The sequence below is a fragment of the Brienomyrus brachyistius genome, chromosome 15 (genome assembly GCF_023856365.1).
Source record: "Brienomyrus brachyistius isolate T26 chromosome 15, BBRACH_0.4, whole genome shotgun sequence".
Lineage (NCBI taxonomy): Eukaryota > Metazoa > Chordata > Actinopteri > Osteoglossiformes > Mormyridae > Brienomyrus > Brienomyrus brachyistius.
Window position 1 is genome coordinate 13,309,771 of NC_064547.1, and position 24,606 is coordinate 13,334,376.

The 24,606-nt window shown below is 44.0% G+C and overlaps 1 protein-coding gene across 1 annotated transcript in view; it reads left to right on the forward strand.

Annotated features, from left to right (window-relative positions):
• The first annotated feature begins 4,990 nt into the window (after window positions 1-4,990).
• Window positions 4,991-24,606, forward strand: part of LOC125709326 (polycystic kidney disease 1 like 1) — a 31,291-nt gene continuing 11,675 nt past the window's right edge. Inside the window, exons 1-39 of the mRNA XM_048977640.1 lie at window positions 4,991-5,321; window positions 5,665-6,026; window positions 6,561-6,782; window positions 6,871-6,990; window positions 7,097-7,265; window positions 7,547-7,786; window positions 8,162-8,294; window positions 8,456-8,659; window positions 8,928-9,109; window positions 9,589-9,792; window positions 9,920-10,083; window positions 10,168-10,578; window positions 10,971-11,141; window positions 11,567-11,668; window positions 11,915-11,980; window positions 12,111-12,284; window positions 12,472-12,549; window positions 13,230-13,372; window positions 13,612-13,732; window positions 13,897-14,020; window positions 14,102-14,294; window positions 14,632-14,688; window positions 14,877-15,095; window positions 15,513-15,767; window positions 15,950-16,063; window positions 16,704-16,855; window positions 17,049-17,149; window positions 17,289-17,481; window positions 18,159-18,242; window positions 18,334-18,541; window positions 19,188-19,294; window positions 19,473-19,689; window positions 20,481-20,654; window positions 21,920-22,039; window positions 22,222-22,291; window positions 22,397-22,500; window positions 22,776-22,938; window positions 23,818-23,953; window positions 24,414-24,498. Of these exons, the coding sequence (XP_048833597.1) occupies window positions 5,074-5,321; window positions 5,665-6,026; window positions 6,561-6,782; window positions 6,871-6,990; window positions 7,097-7,265; window positions 7,547-7,786; window positions 8,162-8,294; window positions 8,456-8,659; window positions 8,928-9,109; window positions 9,589-9,792; window positions 9,920-10,083; window positions 10,168-10,578; window positions 10,971-11,141; window positions 11,567-11,668; window positions 11,915-11,980; window positions 12,111-12,284; window positions 12,472-12,549; window positions 13,230-13,372; window positions 13,612-13,732; window positions 13,897-14,020; window positions 14,102-14,294; window positions 14,632-14,688; window positions 14,877-15,095; window positions 15,513-15,767; window positions 15,950-16,063; window positions 16,704-16,855; window positions 17,049-17,149; window positions 17,289-17,481; window positions 18,159-18,242; window positions 18,334-18,541; window positions 19,188-19,294; window positions 19,473-19,689; window positions 20,481-20,654; window positions 21,920-22,039; window positions 22,222-22,291; window positions 22,397-22,500; window positions 22,776-22,938; window positions 23,818-23,953; window positions 24,414-24,498 (6,390 nt within the window). The 5' untranslated portion in view covers window positions 4,991-5,073. The remainder of the gene's footprint in view (window positions 5,322-5,664; window positions 6,027-6,560; window positions 6,783-6,870; window positions 6,991-7,096; window positions 7,266-7,546; window positions 7,787-8,161; window positions 8,295-8,455; window positions 8,660-8,927; window positions 9,110-9,588; window positions 9,793-9,919; window positions 10,084-10,167; window positions 10,579-10,970; window positions 11,142-11,566; window positions 11,669-11,914; window positions 11,981-12,110; window positions 12,285-12,471; window positions 12,550-13,229; window positions 13,373-13,611; window positions 13,733-13,896; window positions 14,021-14,101; window positions 14,295-14,631; window positions 14,689-14,876; window positions 15,096-15,512; window positions 15,768-15,949; window positions 16,064-16,703; window positions 16,856-17,048; window positions 17,150-17,288; window positions 17,482-18,158; window positions 18,243-18,333; window positions 18,542-19,187; window positions 19,295-19,472; window positions 19,690-20,480; window positions 20,655-21,919; window positions 22,040-22,221; window positions 22,292-22,396; window positions 22,501-22,775; window positions 22,939-23,817; window positions 23,954-24,413; window positions 24,499-24,606) is intronic.

Genomic DNA, 24,606 nt, shown 5'->3' on the forward strand with positions numbered 1-24,606 from the left:
TGTTCCTGAGTGGACATTTAATGAGGCTGGAATGTATCACATAGGTACGTTGTCATAAACAATGTTATGAGTATAAAACAAAGGTGGATTGCTCCCAGAGATGCAAATATTGAATGACAATGAAAACACATGGAGAACTTGAATGTTTTCAACCCCTATATGGAGTAATGCTTAATCTCAATGGCATTCTGTCCTCCAGAGGTCAAGGCCCATAATGAAATATCCATGGACATCGCCAGCATACTTATTACTGCCTTCCCACCCAGACTAGAAGCACTGGAGGTGGAGCTGTTGCAGGAGCCCAAGGCCATACCTTCCTGTGTCCCCTTTCCAGTCCAGGAGACCCAGGTCTTGGGGAGAGTCTTCCTGGGAGACACCTCCACATTCAGAGCCTTTGTAGCCATGGGGGATTGTCTGGACTTCCTGTGGCACTTCAGTGATGATGGGCTTTTCTTGCCAGCAGGGCCTGATTACGTCCCTCAGTCTGACTGCCGGAGCAGCACCATGGTAAGAAAGTAGAGCCGACATACTGCGAATTCTCGATATCTGCAATCGACACTCTGCCAACCCATTTTGTTTTTGTCACGTCCCACAGAGGCACACATTTGGAAATGAAGGGATTCACACAGTTTCTGTGAATGTCTCTAACATCTATAGCTGGGCTCTGAAAATAACTCGCATTGTGAGTATGCATATTAAAAACTGACAGTTAAATATGCAGTTCATATTACTGTGTTATAGCATTCCACCCACCATCCGTCACTTGTCGTTTCATATAAAACCCATTAAAGCAATAGAAAATAATTCTAGTCGTAAGGATGCAGATACCTTCGAGTCCTTGGATTCTATAATCTGTGCCACACTATTTCATTCGCACTAATTAACATCAGCATGGTTGACATTGATGTCTCACCCTGCGTAGGTTGTTGTCCGCCGTTTTCTGTCCAACCTGGTACTGGGAAACCTGAGTAGGTACTCACTGGCCATCACTCAGAATGTGTCCCTGGAGCTGCAGCTTCTTACCACCATGCAACAGGACCTCTCACTCAATGTGACATTTGAGCCTGGTGTCACCCACTGTCACCCGTTGGACGTGAGCTCCTCCTCCATGAGCATCTCCAGCGAGCTACAGCTGCTCCACACCTATGACCCATCTAGCTGTCAGCTGCATGTCCATCTGCAGTATGGCTACAGGACAGTGGGGCTCTTTCCTGTATCTGTTTCTGTCCTCTCCCCCTTTGCTGGGCAGCATGCAACTCTACCTCGCCCTGTAGAGGTATATGAACCCATCGCAAACCTGGGACCAGCTCCATGTTGGCCCTTTGTAATTGCTTCCAAGGTGAGCACCACATTTAGGGTCACCAGCCAAGTTGACCGCACTGGATCTGCTGTGCAGTGGACTGTGTCCAGGGGCAACACTACTCTTCTAAATCAGACCACTGTGGACTGGTTCCTCGTCTTCTCCCTGCTAGATGCTGGTCGATACATTTTGAGCATCAAGGTCTTCAACCCAATAAGCACTGGCTCTTTCAAGATGCCGTTGCTGGTCCAAGATGTAATTTCTGAGCTGATCCTTCTCCCCCTCAGCCCACAATATGTGGAGACTGGCTCCACCATTTTGGCAAAAGCCTCTGTGTCAGCTGGAACGAACATTACTTACCTCTGGAAGTTTGGCGCAAACTCAAGCCTCTCAAAAAGCTCAGAGATAGTCACCCATGTGTTCCACCAAGTGGGTGTGTACACAGTGACCGTGACAGCAGAGAACCATGTCAGCCAAGTTCATAGTGAGCACGTGGTGTTTATTGTTCAAGATCCAGTTGGAGACATTGCTCTGTATGCACCTAGAATCACTACAGTGCAGCAGGGAACTGCAGTATCATTCACTGTCATGGGAGGAACCAACATGACTGTTACTGTATTTGCCAACAACACCCTTGTCTACAAGAGTAACAGATGTGTGGTCGGAGCAGAGGTGGTAGTGGCCTTGTATCTTGAACAGACAGGACCTGCTCGGATTACAGTCGAAGCCAGCAATCTTGTTTCCTACAAAAACACAACGGTTTTTGTGCTGGTAATACCAAGACTGCATACAGTTACAATAGAATGGACACAGACTCCAGTGGTTGGAAAGTCTGTCATTTTGTTTGCTAAGATTAATGGTAAGTTACATGCAAATCTGCAGCATTGCATTGTAATAAGTAACTTCCAGAAGTTGATCGTTCAGGTGCAGAAAGTAAAAATCCAGACCAAGATTTTGTTTCAACCAGGCCGTTGAGCACTCTGTGACTGTGACTCTTTATACTCAACTAGTTGGTTGAAACCAAACCTTGGTCCGGATTTTTACTTTCTTCACCTGAACTATCTACCTCTGGAAATTTCTTAAATGGAATCCTAAATTTAAGGTTGGTAGAATGTGTTGATCCAGGCCAGGGGGCAAGGCTTGTGTGATATTCTCTTATCAAAAGGGGCAAATTTGCCTGTTGGATGGGGGGAGGAGCTGTGATGGGCACAAGGTAGGTGCCTTTCCACCCCCCACCTACTCTTCTGCTGTCTGAAGGCCATTCAAGGAAATGATTGATATATATTTTAAAAATCTGGGGAAACTGCAGCTTTCAACTGCCTACATGTTGAAAACATTGAATCTGTCATGTATGCTGTGGTGCTCTTCAATGCAGTTATGCTCAAAGGAAGTTTCTACTCTGTTGCAGGTAATATCTCATCATGTACAAATTACCGCTACACCTGGCTGTTTCCACAAGGCCACACGGTTCATACTGGCAGTCCAGTTGTGTCACTGAGTTGTGACAAGCCTGGTCCTCACTTGGTCAACGTGACTGTGACAGACCGTGCTTCCTCTTTATCTGCTGGAGTGCTATTGAATATGATGGTGCACAGTGCTGCCCCCTCTCTGGCTCATCTTGCAATTGCAGTTGTAGGGATGCCAGTTCAATTTTCAATCAAGGTAGAAACGGTTGTTCGTCGCGACTCATTAGTCTCCATCACTGTTACAATTTTTCATTTTTTTGTTGTGAATTTTTGTCATATGTTGAAAATGCACATTCTGTATTTTCTCTGTTGCTGTTCAGGTGTATTGTAAAACATATTGCAGTATCCAGAATTTTAATAACGGTTGACAAAACAGTTGGCATGAATTTAAAATGGTAAGTTTGTGATTTTTTTCCAGAATGTTCCTCCTGGTGTCCGGCTGCACGTGGACTTTGGAGATGGCGACAAAACTATCCTGGAAATTAATTTTGAGTATGTAACCGGTGACCCATGCACCATATGAACAAAGCTACCTTGGATATTGTAGATGACACTCCCAGGTTCAGATGAAAGAGACACCCACTGGGTGATAAAGGCCCAACTTAACCTTCTGCTTACATATGTATATATAATGCCGTTGTTGATTTAGCTGTCTCCTGAAGGTTGGAGGGGAGATCTGAGGGTGTCTTTTGAAGATACCATGTAAATGCTGGCAGAGTTAATAAAGAACTCTGTGACCGAGGCCCACTTCTTTGTACTTATTTTATGGTTCCATTATTTTCCTGCAGAAGGTGGGTTTTGAGTGTGTATTACAGAAGTTTAGATCAGGCCCACTGGGGGAAATGCCATTTTTAAGCAGCACTTCTCTAAAAACCAGAAATCTTGCTGCTTTATGCCGTCTTCCTTGGATTTGTCGCTGGATGTGTCGCCACTGCAAATTTTCTCTTTCTGACTTCATGGGTGTGACGTGCGTTTCAGGTTCAGCCATCGATATGAACCGGCTGGCATCTATCACATCCGAGTGACTGCAGACAGCCGTGAAATACTGGCTTCACTTATAGATGTTCAGGAGCCTGTGAAAGATCTTGATCTAGTGGGTCCAGACACCTTTACCTTGCCTGTCAGGTTTGTGCAGCAATTTATTAAGCTGAACAGTGCTCTCCAAAAACATGTAATCTGATTGGTCATCATCCTGTAGGAACAGTTCTCCTTGAGGCCATTTATTTCTGTCCTCATACAGAGTGTCCCCTTACCCTGCATCCTGTCATGAATGGGATGGCCTCTAGCCCTTAGCCCGGTACTCAGTGGTGGTTCTAGATCATTTCAAGTGGGGGGGGGGGGCAGACTGGGGCCAGTTGTTCTGTAAGGGGGGCCAGATGCATTTCACTTTAATGTCCTCTGAGTGTGACTTACACAAGATTGCCAGCATTAAGAAGCAAAAGACAATTTTGAAGAGTTTTTAGACCACATATATAAATGTAAATGATAATAATAGTAATAATAATACATTTATTTCAGACCCTAGTAGCATACGTATTTGGGGGGGGGGGCACAAGGGGGGCATCCATGTTGTCATGGGGGCACTGGCCCCCCTATAAATGTCCCTTCTGAACTTGATAAGCAGCTAGAAGATGGATGGATGGATGGACATTTACTAACCCTGCTGTTAAACTGCAGCCCATCGAACGACTCTCTAATTACCTGGATTGCAAAGGTGTCTCAAGGGTCAAGCTGCCTGTACAGGTGGAGAGCCACCGGTGGGAAGAAGAACGTCTACCTCTTTGGAACGGATCAGGTCTGTATTTTAATTTATTCAGTATCAAGTGTAACAAGATGGCATGAGCTTATTTTGAAATCAAAGTTTTGTACACACCTCAAAGAAACATCTCAAACTAAAACTCAGTAACTTCCAAGAATGAGGAAGTCAAATTCAATTAAATTTTATTTATATATGATGGTCTGGTGTGCGAACCCACTCTCCTCTTTATTCTGTTCCAGTTAACTACAGTGCTGAGTGAGCCCGCTCAGCTCAGGGTTGAGGTGTCTGTGACCAATGAGATTAGTGGACTGACAGCAAACATCTCCACGCATGTCATGTACCCTATTATGAGTGTGTTCCTGAGTGTCACCCCAGCCGTCCTGGGCCAGCTCAGCCATGTGACGTTGAAGGTGGCACCGCAGCATGACTGTGACCTCGCGCTGGATTTTGGAGATGGGACGAAGCTTCAGACCTCCTCGCGCTTGCACCCGCCCCAGACAGACTGCTCCCAAGGCCGGCCCTGTTCCTCCGTCTTCTTCTTCTCCCACATGTATGAAAGTGTGGGCGTGTTTGGCCTTTCTGCCACTGTGTCCAGTGCTCTCGCCGTTGTCATGGAGACAGCGGGGGCAGCTGTGGGAGAACCCACGGGGGGCGTCCAGCTGGTCTTGACCTCGCCTGCTGTGATCCGTCTGTCTGACTTCATCAACGCCTCTGCCTCGGTGCAGATGGGCAGGCTAGTGCTCTTCCAGTGGCAAATCCTTCTCCCAGACCATAGCAGATACCTCCACGAAGATAGGTAAGATACTTCAATGTAATGGCAGTTATCCTTGCTTGCATGGTAGTTTCTTATCATAACTGCGTTAATGCACATAAAATAAGTAATAATTTGCGCTGCTATTACAAGAAATTGCGGCACATATCCCTTTATACAATGAATGTGTACTTGTGTACCAGTTGCACGCACACCTCCTCCCCCTCCTCCTTCTGTAGTTTGCTTGTCTCGTGCCTGTGCCTTTCCTGCAGGCTTACCCAGGTCCCCACTTGTCCAAAGACATTCACGTTGAGTAACTGAGAGACAGCAATTCACCTCAGTGCCTGACAGCCTTGGTCTTTTTCCTTTCTCTCACTTTCGTTCACAGAAACACGACCCACAGCTCTCTGATGTACCGGACCCGAATTCCTGGGACTCACAATGTTTCGGTGCTGATCTCCAATCCAACAAATGACAGCTCAATGCTCAGGGACCTGTCAATTAAGGTGCGAGGTCCAATCGGTGCAGTCCTTTCCCAGCCCCCCCTCGGCACAGACCACGTCACGCTGCACCCTCGACCTGACGGCTCCTATGCCACGCAAGCCCTCCCTTTCAAAGCTTGTACATCTGCTGAGGATGCCAACTTCACCTTTGGTTTTGGAGACGGCTCTTCACCGATGTGGGTTCAGGGACGGGCCAGAAGACTCCAGCTAGGCTCTGTAGCCACTGGCCACCACCGGTTTACCAGAGGTAAGAACTTTGCCTGGTCTAAAGATTCAAACAAGGTCTACACTTTAATTCAGTATTTCAATACCTTCCACGTGATCTATTTTTAGGTACATTTGTAGCTTTCCCTTAAGACAGATGGACCTCTAGAGATGTTAATTCCTGAGGAATCTACAAATGTTGTATGCAGAGTAATTCTGACAGACATCTATAGCATAGACATTCGCAGTCAATTGCAACACCTTCTGCTATGAGGACCTCATCCCCCCCCAGCCTCAATCTGCAAAAAACTATAAAGGCCACCCCTCATTCATTAAAAAATACCATTGTGACTCTGTAACCCCCCCCCCCCCCCCCCCATATTATTTTCCTCATACAGGTAGCTCACACTGTAAAAAAGGTTGATAAGCACAAGGATAGTACATTTATACATATTGACACATTATGTAAATTTGTGTTCTGTAAATAAAACCATCATAACATCAGGTTGGCGAAGTCCATGCTGGATCATAGCAGTGCAGTTTGTGCCAAATACATGATATTTCTTGTCTTTTATAGAAGGCACCTTCTTTATTACAATAACTGCCTCCAACGAGTTCTACAACGCCACCAGTGTGCTACCGTTCCACGTGGAGAAGATGCCGGAAAACCTGCAGCTTATTACAAACTCCACCGTGGTCTACAGGAATGAAGCGGCTTTGTTTAATGCGCGTCTAGCGGCTGGCACAAATGTGAGATACGTTTGGAATATGGGTGATCAGACTACATATGTGGACAAAGGTAAGTTACAGATGGTAAATGCTGTACTGAAGCCTTTTGGCTTGATCATGTGATCCGATGGTGAAAATGGCTTTGCTTGTGTATCAAGGGCCGGTCGTCTCACACCAGTTTCCAGCAGTGGGTGTTTACAATGTCATTGTGTTTGCTCTGAACCGAGTGGGAAGTATGAACGCCAGCACCAGCGTCGCTGTGCTCGACCAGATGCAGCGTACGTACCGGGCCACACTCTGTCACATCTCTCCATTTCACTGCTCATGCCAAAACTGTCCTGCATGCATTCCTTTACCTGCCTCCCCGTTCTGCTCGTGTTTTAGCTGTCAGGATCTACACCGAGAAACAAGCATATTCCACTGAAGCAGAGATCACCTTTCTGGCCGTGACCAAGGATACCGGCCCACTGGAGTTTTTGTGGCATTTTGGGGACAGGTCAACTGTGAGAATGACCTACAGAACTGTCACCAAGAGATACCGCTTCCCAGAAAGGTGTGGCCTCAGTGGAGTGAGAAACTGCTCAACCCCGCTTTGGCTCGATATAATGTATTTAGTTTTAATTCAAAATCTGTTGTTTTGAATGAATCTTTTACATTTGTTATATGTTTGCAAACTGGCCAACGTGCTTCTCTAAAAGAAGTGGAAGATCATTGGAAAATAAAGATTGGAGGTCCAAGCTGATGAATATAGTTCTAAAAGTTTTAAAGCAGTACTTATCTGCCTACTGTGTTCTTTTTTAATGAATAGTAATGATATGAACTTTGACCCTCCAGATACAATGTCACTGTCACTGCATCGAATGGACAGAACTCCGTCACCTCTGGCACCTATCCCATAATAATCCAGAGAAAGATCCGTCCCAACCGGCTGTTGTTCAGCACCTCGGTTCTTGTGAACACCAGCGTGAACTTTGACTGCAGGATCAGTGGAGGAACAAACGTCAGCTATGACTGGACCTTCGGAGATGGTACTTACAAAGTTGGAAACAGCACCGAGCAGCATGTTTTCCACAGGTAGGGTTTGCTATCTGCTCCTTTCTGCACATAATGTTACCTTTTAACAAAGACTTTCGGGGCTCAATAACGGCAAATGGCTCAGCAGGTTAGACTTCTGTGCTTGCGATCAGAAGGTTTTTGACTGGCATCCCATGCTTGACAGAGTAGCCATGTCCCTGCTGTGCCCTTCAGCGAGATCTTTAAGTCAAAAAATGCAGTGTTGGATGGACAACTGATCCTGCATTCAGACCCCAGACTTAGCCATCACCTCTATATATATGTGTATGCCTTTAAAAAGGAGAGAAATACACGATATGTAAAAGAACACATTCGGATGTACCTGTACTTGTAAAAATGACAAGTAAAGTTCCTTTTTATTTTGTTTAACTATAGAACGGGTGAATTCACAGTGGAAGTGAAGATGTCAAATCTGGTCAGCTCTGCCTCCTTGACGCAGCAGATATTTGTGGTCCGTCAGCCCTGCCAGCCTCCTCCAGTAAAAAACATGGGTCCCCTTAAAATTCAGGTATCACTAGCCTCTTTAGCACACGCAGAACACATGGTACCAAGGCATGAACAGAGCTGCTGCTGAGTTTTGAGGTGCTATACTTGAGGTCCAGGGCAGTTGGCTCTGTGAGCTTCAGCTTGTCACATTTGTTTAAGTTCCTTCTTCAACCCCTTGTGCAGGTCCAGCGGCACCAGACCACTAAACTTGGAGTGACCTATGAGTCAGATATAGCTTGCGATATCTCACAGGGCCTCCTGTACAGCTGGGCTTTGTACCAATCCGGCGGGCTGCCTGTGGACCTTCATCCAATCGAGATCCACCGGCAGGGCATTGAGCTGCCTGGCCATTTCCTGAATTATGGCCTTTATAAAGCCATAAGCAAAGTAAGAATGTACTGAGAAATGAACATAGCTTGAGTTCATGTCCAGCTGGCATATCTTTTAATATAGTCTGCCCAATTTTGTATTTTCCTTTGAACGTAAGGGATTAAAGTTTCTTTTAACTACTAGTGTAATTATCGTAATAGTGCAAATGTAACGGAATTCAGCAGTGGTCCAGCCCAGTAGTAATATAACGAAATGTGAAATCGGCAATCCCTCTTCTCTGTTTCACTGTCAGGGCACTAAGTTTTGTTTTTCTTGTGCCATGCAGGTCCAAATTGTTGGCAGTGTCGTTTACAGCAACTACAGCGTCTACGTTGAGGTGATACGCAGCCCTCCTATTAGCATAATCGAGGGAGGTACAAACATCTTCCTCAGCAACCATAATGGTACAATTCTGACCTTGAGCGGACGCAGATCACATGACCCTGATTACCCACTGAACACCCTCAGGTAAGGAAAATGCTTAAAGCCTATGAACATATTACACCATTGTAGGTTTTGGGTGGTCTGACATACACTCTCAAAAATTTGTACCTTTGCTTGTCACTGAGGATATACCCGTGTAATTGAACCTTTTAAGGTACAGAAATGGACTACTGTATGGAACATCCCGAAGGTACAAACAGCATTAATACAATAAGCATTAATACAGTATTAATACAAACACTATCAATGGTACAGAAATGTTCTACAGAGTCCATTTATGTACCTTAAAATGTACAATTACCTAAAGATAAGGGTGCAATTGGCAGACCCTTGAGGGTACAGCCCCAGTGACAAGCAAAGGTACAAATTTTTGCCCTCTTTTTTGAGAGTGTATGTGGACCTTGAGGGCAACGGCAGATGACAAACTTAAGTTTTGGGTTAAACTTGCTGAACTGGCAACGTTATGAAGTTAAAGGTTTTGTGTATTCCAACTTCTTCTGCAGCTACCAGTGGGACTGTAAGCCAGCCACTACCATCGCGAGCCCCTGCTTTGAAGAATATGTTCCTCTGTCTGGTCCTGTGGTCACATTCCCAACTAATCTTCTGAAGTCTAGTTTCGACCAGTTCAAATTCACCCTCACAGTGTGGAGTGGAGAGATGTCGTCCACTTCAGAGCTGTTTGTTACTGTCACGGCTAATCTAAGACGGTGGGAGCTGGCATACTTTCTGCTTGTTTCACGTCTGTGGTCTGAGTATTGATACCATATTTGTTTTTGGTTGCTTGGAGTTTTAGTGTTTTAAGTGTATTTAAGCTGAGACTTGTGTCTTCCACAGGAGAGTACACGTGTACTGTGACCATTGCCAGGGCAGCTTAGTGAATTGGAATGAGCCGTTCTCCATCAAAGCTCAGTGTGAAAACTGCGGCATGTCTCCCCGGGACATCTCCTACACTTGGAAACTTTACCTGGTAAATCCTTCCAGTAAAGTCGTTGTTGAAGGTAAGCATGTAAAGCAGTCAACAGAAGGACAGCTGCAATGCTTATGGCGGTCATGTACCTTACTGAGATCTTGGTTTTCCTTAGTTCCTTTCTGCAGTGCTGTGGATATCAGTGAGCTCTCCAGCTTGACTAAAGGTGGGACTGCATCCCCCTTGATGTTACCTGAAGGTTCCGGTCTCACAACGGCTTCTCACACTCCACTTCCTTCTGCTCTGCTTACCTCACCATCCACCCCATTGGTTTCAAACACTCCTGATGCCACATATTTGGCAAAAAATCTCACGGAGTCTCAGATCCACCCAATCAGCATCACCTCCTCAGACAGCATGGGAGACCCCACAGTCCCTGCTCCTCCCAGCACAGCTGTCCTCCCCCATTCTTCTTCCTCCCCCCTGCCCTTTTCCGAAGGGAATCAGACAGCTGTTGGTCACAGCCAATGGTGGAGAGCCATGGAGGGAAGCTCTGACGACCCATCTCATCCTGAATCCCCATCAGGTAATTGAGCAAATAGCAGCGCTTGTTGCTTAACAGGTAGATCCTTGTGCTAATGACACAAAGGTTGTGGGTTTGAGTCCCTGGAAGTATACACAAATTGCTACCCTTCCCTCTTCTATTAGTCACTTTGGATAAAAGAAATATCAGATAAGTGTGTGAATGTTAACAGAATTATTCTATAATAAAATCAGTTGACTTTTAACTCATCACTAGACAGATCACATAATGATTGTGTGATAATATACAGTACTACTACTATCTGTTATATTTTTTCTTTGAGTTCTCCATTAAATGTATCAGCATTTAGTTGAAAAAATTGTTTCTGATACTGTAATATTTTCATAAACGTTTCTAAGTGGAATTGCTGCTGTCCTTCATTCATCATCCTGTAGATTTTGAATTCTTCCCTCCATCGCCTGGCAACTACAGCATTCCCATACCTCCCGATTACATCCCAGGGTTCCCAGTGTCTGAGGAAGGGAGTGTGGCTTACGATGACCCATTCAGCGGCAGTGACTTTGGCTTCCCTCCTTTCTTTGAAAGTAGCTACCCTAGACAGCCAGGTATCTGAGGACTAGTTACATTTTTTACATGACTTTAATCCTAATAGAAAGAAAAATAAGGTAGATTGTTTGTTTTAAAATCAAGTTGCCATCTTTTAAAGTTTGATATAGGGCAGTGTCCCAACCTAGTCCTCAGAGACCCACAGACAGTCCACATTTTTGCTCCCTCCCAGCTCCCTGCCTAACAGTCCACATTTTGTAAAAACAACGACTGTCTGTGGGCCCCCTAGGACTCCAGGTTTGATAACATGGAAGGTTGAAACTGTTTGTTGAGCCCTGCCTTTTTATTTGCTAAATTTGTATGAGAGCATCATGAGTCAGTCTATATCACATGCTGTGGACGTTGAAACCAGATGACACTTAACTAATATAAGTTAAAAGATCCATGAGTTTGAATACAACTGTTTTTCCTCTTTGTTGTCCAGGACCCCCCCATCCTGATGTTGATACTGATATTGGAGTTAGTGAAACATCTTCAGGAGATGGCAAAACGTCTGTCAGTCAGATGCCAAATTTCAACCGCTCCTGTAATTATTCTTCCAAATCTTAAATTGCTTAATTATTTGCCTTACAGCAGCTGTTGAATACAATACATGGTGTGTAATTATATCTGAGAGAAACAAAAGGCCATCACCACTATTGTACTGGTAGTGGATTGGATATGGTCTCATAACTAGCAGGTTGCTGGTTCAAGTCCCTGTAGGAATGTTTGTGCAAAACAACTGAATGTCTTTCTTTTAAACTTTTGTCATTGTGTTTCCGATACTTTATAGATTATGAAAGTTATTTCAGGAACATTGAGGAGGGTATCTGGGAAAACTATGGGGACCGTCATATAGGTACGTCTAAAGACTTTTGTTTTATACAAGGTCGCTTGCTGCCTGTCCATGTTTAATTTCAAGCTATATTTGCTTTGCAGTTTCAGTTTGAAGGATTCTGATATTGCCTCTGCACAATGAACTGTTTCAGAAATTGGGTCAAGCATTGCCAGCAAGGATAGGGATGTAGTCCTGGAATCCAATGGCCATGAAGGAGACAACTTGATGGACTCCAGAAGATACCCCATTGCAGCTGTAAAGACCCTCTTGGATCTTGAGAGGCAACAGCTTGATTCAGTGGAGTTTGAATCATGCACTTTCACAGGTGATACCCCATGAGCAATTGAGATACGTCCATCACATGACCACATGTTCTTGTAGAAAACTCTCCTGACAGCAGTTAACAATGTTCAATAACAAATATTTAACAGTTTTCACACTGGCTGTATGTATACAGTATGTGTTTCAGTGTGTTTATTCAAATTTTATGTTTTATCTTTTTTCATATCCAGGCATTTCTTCTTCTGTCATCACATTTAAACCTTTTATGTTAAAGGCAAAGAGTCTTTATATGCTGGAGGTATCTGCAAGTAAGTCCTATATGGTGGCATTATCATTGAAATATATAGCAGTGTCAGTTGTGGGAAGGGTTCTGCTAATCCACTAGCTGCTAATTAGTGAAGCTAACTTTTTTGTTAGCGGATTAGCATTTCTGCTAACTTTGACACCCATTAGTGGACCAATTAGCTTCTGCTAAATTTAGTTCTGCTAACTGGAAATCTGCTAACATTTTTATGCAGGTAAAATGAATAAGTTTGCAAACCACACAATCATACATATTTGTTCCTGTCTGTTGTTAGTGTCTGTATCAGGAAGCTTGATTTTTGCTTAACCTGATAACTTGTCAGATTTAAAGTACCATTTTTTCTATAAAAGTAAGAAGTACATTCAAATCTAATTATCTTAAAAAAGTGACATATCCTTTAAAACTGACTCAAGACAGATTTGAATATAGCATTGCCAGTAACAGTGCAGTACTATAACAATAACTGAGTAAATGTACAACTCTGGAATAAATCTACTTACATATAGTTATGAAGTACTTGTGCTTTATTATTTTTGGTTTTTACTGTCTCAATTAACTTTGTGCTCTCAAAGTTCAAGAGGACCAACCATTATCATCGCTGCAAGTTTCTTTTGTCGTTTCACGGCACACATTTGCAGTTGCTTAGTGCATGAGAGTCATCCACTTCTCCGTCTTTTCTTCCAGACTCACGACACAGACCCCTGGGCAAGACACAATTCTTCTTCTCTACCAATGACATCCCCCACGGAATGACATGCCAGGTACAGCCCAGCCGAGGCTATGAGATCCGCACAGAATTCAGCGTCTTCTGTACCTCAGGAAAAGCGGTGAGTGTTCTCATTCCACATCCATTCACTGTGCTTCTGGAATAATTTGCAAAAGGGTTCGCTATAGCAAAGGCCGCAGCCTGCAGGTCATGCAGGATTGCTTAGTGTGCTGTGGTGTGTCAGCAATCACCACTGAATTCTAAATTCTAATTCTAATCTGCTAAATGGGCACTTACCCACCTTTATTGTTTCATGACCTTGCTCTATGGTTGGCTTGATGCCTACCCCCTGCCCTTCAGGATCTCCTTTATAAGTACAGCTACAGTGCTGGCAGATATCCAAAGAGGACTCTCTACCATGGCAAAAACTTCCAGCACTACTTCAACCTTCCACCCGGAGAGCCAGAAAACGACTATAAAGGTAACGAGGCGGAAAATGGTCTTCACATTCATTAGGCAATGAAAAGCCTTTTGATTGCTTATTAAAAGGTAACAAGTCAAGAAACAGCTGTTAAATAACCTTTGGTTTTTTATGCTTTTTGAAAGCCAAAACCATAAAATTTACCACACGTGTGTCTCTCACAGTTACAATATATATCGAAGTATGGAATGAGTTTGGAGCTGCAGCCAGGCCATGCCCAGTGAGCGTTGAAGTTCTACCGAGCTTCCAGAAGAATCTATCGCCTTTCTACCATCCAGACCTGGAACTGTAAGACTCCGCCCAGTTTCTGTAGATTTCACTTGTCAGCCTGGTGGGGTTATCACACATTTTTCTGCTGATCTTTTTTAGCTATTCAGATGGTCTGAGGAACCTCACCAAGTTGACTCGCATGGGCAACGGCATGTTAGTCCGAAACTATGTCGTCTTACTGACTGATGTGCTGAATCGCCTGAGTCAAGGCATGTCATCCAACAGAGAGCTGCAAACCACCATCCGTGGTGCCCTCATATCTGCTATCTGTGAGCTACACATCCAGAACCAGGTACCGATCATACCATTCAAATCAAATGCTCAAACACTTATGGATCTTACAACAAAATTCTAGTTACTGGGTATGTTTTATCATTTTCCATCAAAATATGAAGTTTTTTTTCTGCTCCTACTTTATCTAATGATTAGGATATTGTGATTCATAATTTCAGCCCTGTTGTATAATCCTTCCTGGAAGTTCTCAGGTACTAATTAAATCCTGTATGAGGCACCGAAAGAGTCTGTTATCTGTGACTGACTTTTTGACATTGACTCCTCATGATGTGATAAAACCCATGAATGTTAAAAAAAAATGTGTGTATTACAAATTTTCTCCTGTTGCCTTTCAGGCAGAAATGATAGATAGCATCCACATACTGAAAGATATTCTGAGTGTTGCCAGCCAAGTAAGTCCTTTCTTTACATATGAATGAGCATTATCCAGGAAAAGTACAGCATTACTGTAATTTAATTCTGTTAGTCTTACCACAGGCATATTGAATGTTTAACCGTTGTCCATAGAGAAAGCATACACTAAATGATTTAAGTTTTTAAATAGGTTATTGCTGTTTTCTGTGTGCTTTTGTGACTTGAGGTGACTGTCGAAAATGCCAGACTCGTGATGAGGTTCGTTCAGAGCTTATCGACCCAGTTCTGTGAGCCCGCTATGCCAGTCACGTACCTCCTGGAAGAGGTAGCAGTCCACTCGCTGGTGTCCTTGTTGTCTTGCGTTCTGAAGACCTCTGCTAACTTCTCAGAGGATGCCATCTATTTGACGCTGGATGGCATTCGCACAGCCCGTGACCTGCTGCTGGTGAGAATAGCACACCTGCCCACATGAGGCTTGGAATACGTAGAATCAGCAGTGCATTCTGGATACTCTTGTTATAGCAGATACAAGCCAAAAGTCAAACAGTCGTGTGTGTGTGTGTGTGTGTGTATATGTATATATATATCCGAGAACAGATTTTTTTTCGCTTAAACTCTCCCTACAAATGTTCCTGATCAGTACTGTATTTTCCGTATTGATGGTTTTTATCTCATAGTTTTAAGTTTTATTTGTTACATACATAAATGTACTCCTGTTCAGTGAAATGCTTCATTAATTCTGTTGTGTTGGTTGAGAATCGAACCCCAGTTAACTGTGTGGAAGGCAGCAATGCTAACCACTACCCCACTAACAATTTGCTAAGCCCATTGTCAATTAGTTTGCTTCCTTATCTATTTGTAGAAGTATGTCCTATTCAGCAAAGTGTCACAGCACACGTTAAGCACCAGATGGATGGAGCTGAGGACACAGCGGCATGGAAGGTTCCAGAACACGGTCATTAGCGTCAGACTGACCAAGCTGTACCTTCCCAACACGTTGGATACAGATGTCAATAGGCGTATTGCACTTAGTTCTGACCAAAGCAGGGGTTGTGTCATCAGTCAGCTGATGTTCTTCAACTCGAACCCGTACTTTTGGGGTACAGCTCCTATACAGGTGGGATGCCAAATGTTTTTCTACGATGATTTTAATTTATTTTGCTTCACGGTCCCCACAAGTGGATGAGTCAAAATATATGGCTGGGGTATAATATGGCCTCAGAGTCAGCTCTCATAGTAAGAATTTTGGTCGAATGTGAGGACAGACACCTGCTGGATACAAATGCCGATTTGTTGCAGATAAATGGGGACGTTGTGGATCTGACTTTGTACAACTGCACCACAAGGAGAGAGGTCAAAGTGCGCTCCCTTTCGGCACCAGTCAACATCGAGTTTCAGAAAGCAGACCAAAGAGTACGTCACGTGCCGAGCCGATCTGCCTGGGAAACACAGAACATTTAATGGATCTTTATTGATCCCCATAGAGAAAAAATCCTCTGTTCAGTATCACAGTAAGAATTACAACAAAGTATAACGAAAGAGACAATAAATACATAAAGAGAAATCAGTAACAAACATAAAAGTAAAAAATTAATGAATGAATACACATAGTGCAAAAATGCTGCTAATAGCACATGATTTCTGCAGCTTTATTTAATTTTATTTTAGGAAACGCACCCTCACGCCAAGTGTTTTTTTCCCCTAGCTTTGTTCTATAAAAAAGCAGGTTAAGGATCTATGTTTGCTAACAAAGGGCTGCTAATTTAAAGCCTGGTGACACCCAAGGGTTGCACCCATGAGCGAGCGAGAGAGGCTCATATCCTAGATTCAGAGAGAATATCTAGCTAAAAAAAAGGAGGTCAGGTGCTATAGCTTCGCACAGCAGTCTGCCGAATCACCGAAATACCAAAATAGATACTTTTAGAAATGGCTTATTCAACAAGCTCCACTTCATTTAGAATTTAAGTCTACAATCATTTATCATTCTTGTCGTATGTTGGCCTCCGCAGTCATCAGACATGTCCTAAACCCCCACCACTCCCACCCCCAACAGCAGACCGCTGATTTAGAATTTTCTTTGCAACGCACTCAAATGAACATCCACCAGTTTAACATTACAGCGGAGACCCTGCAGGAGGCAGTAGAGATCACCGTGAAGCTGACCAGGCCAGCTAACCAGACATTTCCAATCCTGCTTCTCCTCAGGTGGGTGAGATTCCTGAAATGGCTTATAAGGCAAAATGCCTAAAATCCTTCTATTTAGAAACTCCTATTTTCATACTTGGATATGGGAAAATTGTCAGCGCATGAAGCTGGGACTCATGAACGGCAAAACAACAGCGGAACCCGGGTCATGTGACCGATATGTGACAGACTGCATTTCTCCTTGTTTGTGCAGGATGCTTGAGAAGCCAACTCCAACCTTATATAAGGTTAAGAAAGTTTTCCACTGGGAAGAAGACACCGTTCACTTTTTCCTGCCACCCTCTAGTCTCAGTGGTTTGTTTCTCTTTTATTTTACAGTATTATGTTTCTTTAATGAAATCTTATTTTTGGAGGTTGAGTAGGCACTTCATGTGGTCTGTATTAATATAACTGCGAGTATTTAATATATGCATCTACATTCATGTTTGTGCAGATCCAGGCAGCGCTTATTTGGCTCTGCTCAATGCAAACTACAACCAGACTCCCAGGAATAAATATATAGCCAGTGCTGTGAACTACTCCCTGAGCATAGGATCTATACAGTGCCTCTCCTGGGATGGAGTCAGGATGTGGAAAAGGGAGGGATGCACTCCTCTACAGGGAGATTCCAGCCGGTTCAATTGCAGGTACCTCTGAACAAACTGGACAGTTGAGGTGAAGAAGGTTTCCAGTGTCAACAAAGGAGGTTAATTTAGGTGCATGTGACTGAGCATCAGACATTAATCATGGCATGGAAAACCTGGCAGTGGACAAGAAGATGTTCAGAAAATATTAACCTCTTTCGAGAAGCTTCCTAGAGCAGTATTTCCCAATCCCATCCTTGGAGACGCACAGACAGTCCACATTTTTGCTCCCTCTCAGTCTGTCTGGCAGGGAGCTCGGAGGGAGCAAAAACATGGACAGACTGTGGGTCCCTGAGGACTGGATTGGGAGACACTGTTCTAGAGGGGGAGCAGGTTTAGTTTTAGTTTGCTCTGTGCATGAGATCAGAACTACTGGAAGGTGATTGTTCTGTGTCCTGTACCAAAGAATATGTTAGTTGTATATTAAGAGAAACTACTTATATAGGTGCATTATACAGTAAAATGCATAAAGCAAATAACTGGGGATAACAGTAAAAACCATGAATAAATAAAGGTAGATAATTTCCGATTATTAAAAAGCTACCAAGAGATTTCTGGCCCAATGACAAACACACTATTAACTATCTTTACAACAAGAACAATTTGAAAGGGTCTTAAATTCACCAAAAATGTGATGCTTTTGTGTTTTACATACCAAATGTGAAATTGTTGCCTTGTAGCTGCAGTCACCTGGCACCGTTTGCCGCCACATACCGCAAGATGCTGAGCCGTCAGGAATTTACCGATGTGGATCAGTTTGTAAGGTGGGTGAAGGCGTCTTTCAAGCTTGGAGCCCAGCATCACTTCATAATGGCATCCCCAGTAACCATGGCGATCCACCCCTGCCTTCTGCAGCCTACCCGATAACCTGACCCTCTGCAGTGTGATGGCTGTCTTGCTGACCACCTACGTTCTGGCAGCAGTCATCTGTAAGTGGGCTGATGTCCACGGTGAGGAGAACCAGGGCCCAGTCCAGCTGCAGGAGAACATTCCATCAGACAAGCAGCTGTATGCTGTGATAGTCGATACTGGCTTCCGATCCAGGCCCGTTATGACAGCTAAGGTTGGTCATCTGAAACGTCAGCCGCAGTCATGCACATTCGGCCTCATAAAATATCTTAAGTGGATAAACAAGCACAGTTGATCCAGTATTCACATAACCTTGAGTCCTATTGGATTAACTAATCTGGGTTCAGAGGTGGAAAATCCAGACCCAGATTTTTGACAAACCACTTCAGTACTCTGTGACTGTGGCTCTTTATAGTCAATTAAAATTGCAAAGTTTTTTTCTATGACAGCAAAAATATTTTAGCGAAACTTTAACCCCCGCGTTACAATATCCGTACAGAATTGAAAGTAAGAACGAGCCTTTTTTTAATATAGCTGACTAGCGATGTAAGAATTGGATGTGCATAACATGCGATGTTTGTATTAATATTGCACATCACCAGACCATGTATACTGCAGCCATTTTCCAAATTCAGTACAAAAAAACCCCACCTCGTGCTGTGAAGTCATTCGGCACCGACGCAAGTTTTTATGCCTGTGCAAAACGAACAACTTGAAGTACCAAAAGTTTGGTACCTGGTGCAGTGGAAAAACACCCTTAATCACATGGCATGTGAACGGCAGGTCACTGTGAAATGATGAGACTGTTAGCCAGTATGAAGATGGCATGATTTGGCTGCATGTATTAACCCACTCCACAGGTTTATGTTGTCCTGCATGGTGAGAATGGCATCTCCCAGACCAGGGAGCTCCACAGCCCTGGAAGGCTCCTGTTCACCCGTAACTCCAGGCACACATTCATATTGAGGTGCTCTATCATCTTGTCCAAACATCTCACTACCGCCTCTTTTTCAACTGTGGTTTAGGCCACTTAGACTTTCTGTGACTGATGGATTTGCTCTAAGAGAGCCGACTTCCCATGTAACTTTGAGCTGTTGCTTGAACTAATGAAGATATATCTCCATGTCAATCCTTGTGTCCCTCAGCATCCCTGAGAGCCTGGGCCCCATCTGGAAGGTCCACTTGTGGCATGACTGCGGGGGCCCCTCCCCCAGTTGGTACGTCAGCCATGTGATCGTGAGGAACCTGCTGGGGGGCGACAGCTGGTTCTTTCCTGGAGAGTGCTGGTTGGCCGTGGATGAGGGCGATGGGCGGGTGGAGAGAGAGCTGAGAGCCCTGATTGGAGGACTGGGATTCAGAAAGGTGGGTGTCGACTGTTTACATGTGAGCATGAAACTGCCCAGCAGCTAGGATGAAGGACAAGAACCTGGAAGCAGAAGTATCCCAGTTGCTGACTCAGGAGGACCCTGTAGTTTTCTCTATGAAACAAACCACTCCAGGAAAACATCCATCTACATCAGTGGCAAGTCTGATCCTAGGCAATGTGTCACCCCAGGCAAGCATCACTGTCAGTGCCCCCCCATCCAGGGCAAAGTGACATTGGCTGGAAAGTCGGCTCCCCCTCAGAATTCGGCACCCTAGGCAGTACGCAGGTGTCGCCTATAGGATTGACCAACTTTGATCAATGCTCACCAATGCTTTCTTCGCTAGCTACTAGTTGGAGGCCAATGAATAGATCCCATAACTTATTAGAAATGTGTCTTTAAACTATTATTTTATTTTTCTTTTTTATTTTGCTAACACACATGTACATACATTAGGGCACTACAAAGAATTTCACTTTCCATGATCTTGCACTATCCAAATTGCATTACTGTTGTCACAGGTCGACAACTTTTACATTGGCTTCTTCTACCCCCCAAATACACTCAGGTTGATATTATCAAATATAATATCAAACACATCGCACCCCAGATTATTTACTTTGCAGAAGCAGCTTTCACAGTAAATAAGGTCAGAGACCCGCTTGATGGATGACAGTATGAACTCACCAGCAGCTGTGGAAACACGACGTAGCTACAGGGAATCCCCCCGCGAATGAGGTACAGCTTCACAGAGAGCCTGAGCGTCACCTGCCCACGTCTGCCTCTCAGCTCCTGTACTGCAAGCTGACAGAGTATCTGGAGGACTTCCACTGCTGGACGTCGGTGTGCAGCCGCCCTCCGCACAGCCTCTTCACCCGCACACAGCGCCTTGCCGTTTGCCTGCTGCTGGCGCTGGGCTACGCCTGCGCCAACGCCGTCCTCGTGTCCCTGCAGAGCGGCCAGGTGGGGCAGGCATGCACCTTTCATTTTCCCTTCTTTACAAACGCCGGAATGCTGCTTTTCGCACACACGCACTCATACACACACACACACATACAGTTGAAAGCGAAGCTTGGAGTCTAAGCACAGGGTCATGACATTTATCCCACACCCCTGGAACATTTTGGGGGGGATTAACGGCTATTGCTCAGGGCCCCAATGGAGGTGTGACTATCCCGCTAAGCCACACAGCGCCCCCTGGGGGATCACCTCTCACTCATTTTCCCACTGTGTTGCTTTTCATTTTCTCTCTGACATTTTGTTCACTTTGGTGCAATATCTGTAAGCTGTGTTGAAGATGCTTTTTATAATGAAGTCATATAGACTTCAACTAGACCCAACTGCTAAATGTAACATTAAATAAGGGCTTTGCAAGGACCATTTCATGCATTTATTAAACTTAAAAACCTTTTGATTATGATTTTGGTATATGTTGGCAAAATACCATTGTCACGGGTGATCGCGGGCAGAGCAGCGACCGTGTGGGCAAGCGGGGAATCAGGAAGCAAGCAGGCAGGATTCGGGGCAAACGGGGATTTATTAACAGGAATCGGGGAAGGAGACATCAGACACTGACTAACATCAATGACGGACAAAGGACTCGGGTAAGACACAGACTGAAATACACAGGACTGATTGAAAATAAGCAGACACAGCTGGGTACAATACGGGAAACACACGTGGGTAAGCAGGGGGCGTGGCACACAGGAGGAGCCGACGAGCAGGGCATGACAACCATAGTAAAGTGTGCCATTTTATCCGGGAGAGATCTCTATGTTATTCTACTGAAATATTGTAATACTCGAAGTAGTGAGTATTATAATGCTCACAGTATTCTCACAAAGAGAATACACAGTCAGTGGCCAGTTTGTCAGGAACACCTGCTCATTAGTGCAAATAGCCTGCTATTCCCAAAAGCTAATCATGTGTCCGCAACTGAATGCATACAGCAGGCAAACAGGATCAAGAGGTTCAGCTACTCTTTGACTACAAATTATTATGGTTGAGACACCTAATCTAAATGATTGTCAGTGTGGTGTGATTGTTCCAGTGGTAGTTCCAGCTTCTTAAACGGCCAACCTCCTTGGATGTGCCTGCAGAGTGGCTTCTGAACAGTTTCTGGAGGCAACAGGCGGCCCTACTCAGTACTAACCAGGTTTACTTGATAAAAGGGCTGCTTAATGCATGTAGGCATATACTGTATGTAATGATACGATTCTGTACCACAGCACAGAGCTGAACTGGGACTCCTCCATACATTTGCTGCATCCCTAACAATGGGAGTGTTCAGTACGCTGATGGTGCTGCCTGTGGGGTTGCTGCTGTCCCTGTTATTCCGTCTCAGTAAGGTTAGTGCATCATACTCATCCATTATATCCATGGCACTAAACATCCTTTTGTTTTGTTGCTGAGAAAACAAGTACTTGTTTTCAAAGAACAAGTACTTTATCGGAACTGTCTTCTAATGTATTCTCCATAATATAGAGCCAAATATGGAAAATTTTGTTGTTGTCTTGTATGTTTTACACAGGAAACAAGCCGCAAGGAGACTTCCGTGGTGAAGCACAAATGTAGACCACTCAGTGTTTACTCGGTGGAAGGTAGTTATTGGTCAATGTATAGTAATAGCTGCGTATACTGATTTTCAATATTTCAACATTGTCACTGGAGTTGGTTACTGTTTTGATGACACCTGCTGTGTTTAGCGCATAGTGATGACCTCCTAGAAGATGCCGGAACTGATGACTCATGTCTGTCCTTGCACCACCATCAGCAGTGTGCACGAGTCATGCAAAGAAATAAATATGCAGTAAGTTAGATATAGTCCAGACTTCAGTGATGTCCAAATGAAGCTTCATGAGCCATTTGCTGTATTTTTGCTGTACTCTCCTCTCTGTTCATAAAAGGGCTCAAAGCATGTTCCATAGTAAACCAAGAGCACCATCTAGTGGGGTAAAAAATACAACTAATGGTTCATGAAGCTTTGTTTGTCCATCACTACCAGACTTAACTTTTAAGCAGTGTTTAATGCTTGCACCCTAAAAGTAAATTACGAAACTAAGCAGCTGGCCTGTTTCTCCGCAGCATGGAGTACAGGATTTCCAGTTGCCTGGCCTGATGCCACTTCCTTGTGGTAAAAAGAGGTCTGAGTTTAGATTTGATCAGAGGAGCCAAAGTGATCACATCAGAATGCTGAAAGATGATGTCAAATGGAGAAGATGTGAAGACCGACCTAAGAGTTCTACAGGTACCTATGAAGACTTGTTTTTATTCCTTGGAGACCTACGTTGCCCATATATAATTTTTCTGGTGATGGCCAAATCAATGCTTGAACCATTGGCTGTATTTTCTGATATTACTAGATGGTGCTCTCTGTACAAACAAGAGCTCAAAGCATGTCCCAAAGTAATCCAAGAGCAGCATCTAGTGTGGTCAGAAAATACATAAAACACAATGGTACACATGCTCTGGCAGTATGTGGGGGGCCCTCTAGTGGCACACAAAGGTATCAGTGTATTACAGTGTCGGTTATAATGGTGGTAAATTGGAAGGGTATGACTGCTATGATAGCTTTATCTGTCACCCCCACTCCCCTTGCCAACCTTTCCACTGGTACATGGGGAGCTTGATATGTTCTTAGATGGTCCTCAAAAGAACCAATGACATGTTGAATATTATATTGGCTAAAGTAGACTAGACTGTATGTGGGGCAGTAAAAAAATGGAAAATGAATGTCAAACTAAAGTGACAGTAAATTTTTTGTTTATTGCAATTCATGTTTATGTGTTGATATAATTGAATAAAAGGGGGGGGGGCATTGTGGTATGGTGGGTAGCATTTTCATTTTATACTTTTAGTTAAAAATGAAAGTGGAAGTAAAATAGGAAACTAAATGATTGATTATAATTTATGTTGTAAAATGTACATTTTACAGTAGTGTGTGTGTGGGTTTCACATGTTCTTCATGTGGTACCCGTATTTCCTCTTGCTGGGCTCCAGAGTAACTGTGATGCTTTATGGAACATTTGGTCGGAGTGTAGGTGGATGATTATTATAATCAATCAAGTGTGCACTGTGTGATGTAAACCGATCGCTTTACCTGAAGCCCCCGCTCATGTTCCCACAGCTTATGTTCTCGGAGAACCAGACTCTGGGGGCAGCAGCATCTCAGTGGCGCCCCCTTGCTGTTACTACCTCGCCTGGGCCTTGTGCTTGTCTCTGTGTTTAGTCTGCATGATTACCACTCTAGCCCTGGGAATAAAGTAAGGAAACATGCTTATTTGTGGTCTTTACTGCTGTTTGGCAGATGTTTTAATCCGATGCAGCCCAGCCTTGCCTTACGTTTCTTGGCTGCCACTTTAACCCAAAGTGATTTCTGCGGTTTCAAATTTACATGCAATTTCTTGGCTGGTACCACTGGTGCCACAAGAGATTTTGGGCCTTATTACAGCATATTGGACCCCCAACCGAGCGCGCTCCAGATTTTGTAGGGGTTGTTCTGACTTCCGCTTCTTTAAGGCTCCCCTGCTGGAACTTATACAAAATATGGCTTAAATATTTTTACCCATTTTCATATCTGAGATTTTTTACTGAAGAAATTTTAATTAAAAACTTTGTCCAGAATACTCATTTATGCCATGACAGGTTGCCATTGTTATGACAGTCACTGTTATTCTGACCAGTTCGCAGTCAGGTGACGCTGTGTTTCACCTCCCCCTCCAGGTTCAGCCCGGAGAACAGCTTCCTGTGGGCCCACGCGCTCTGCTCCTCCGTTCTCGTCTGTGCCTGTGTTCTCCAGCCACTCCTGGTATTTCTGCCATGGCCTCAAATCGAATTACCTTAATTTGTCCAATTTGAATGAAGTACAACAAAACTGCAGCGTTTCCACAAAACTACAGAGTTTTTATGAATAGTA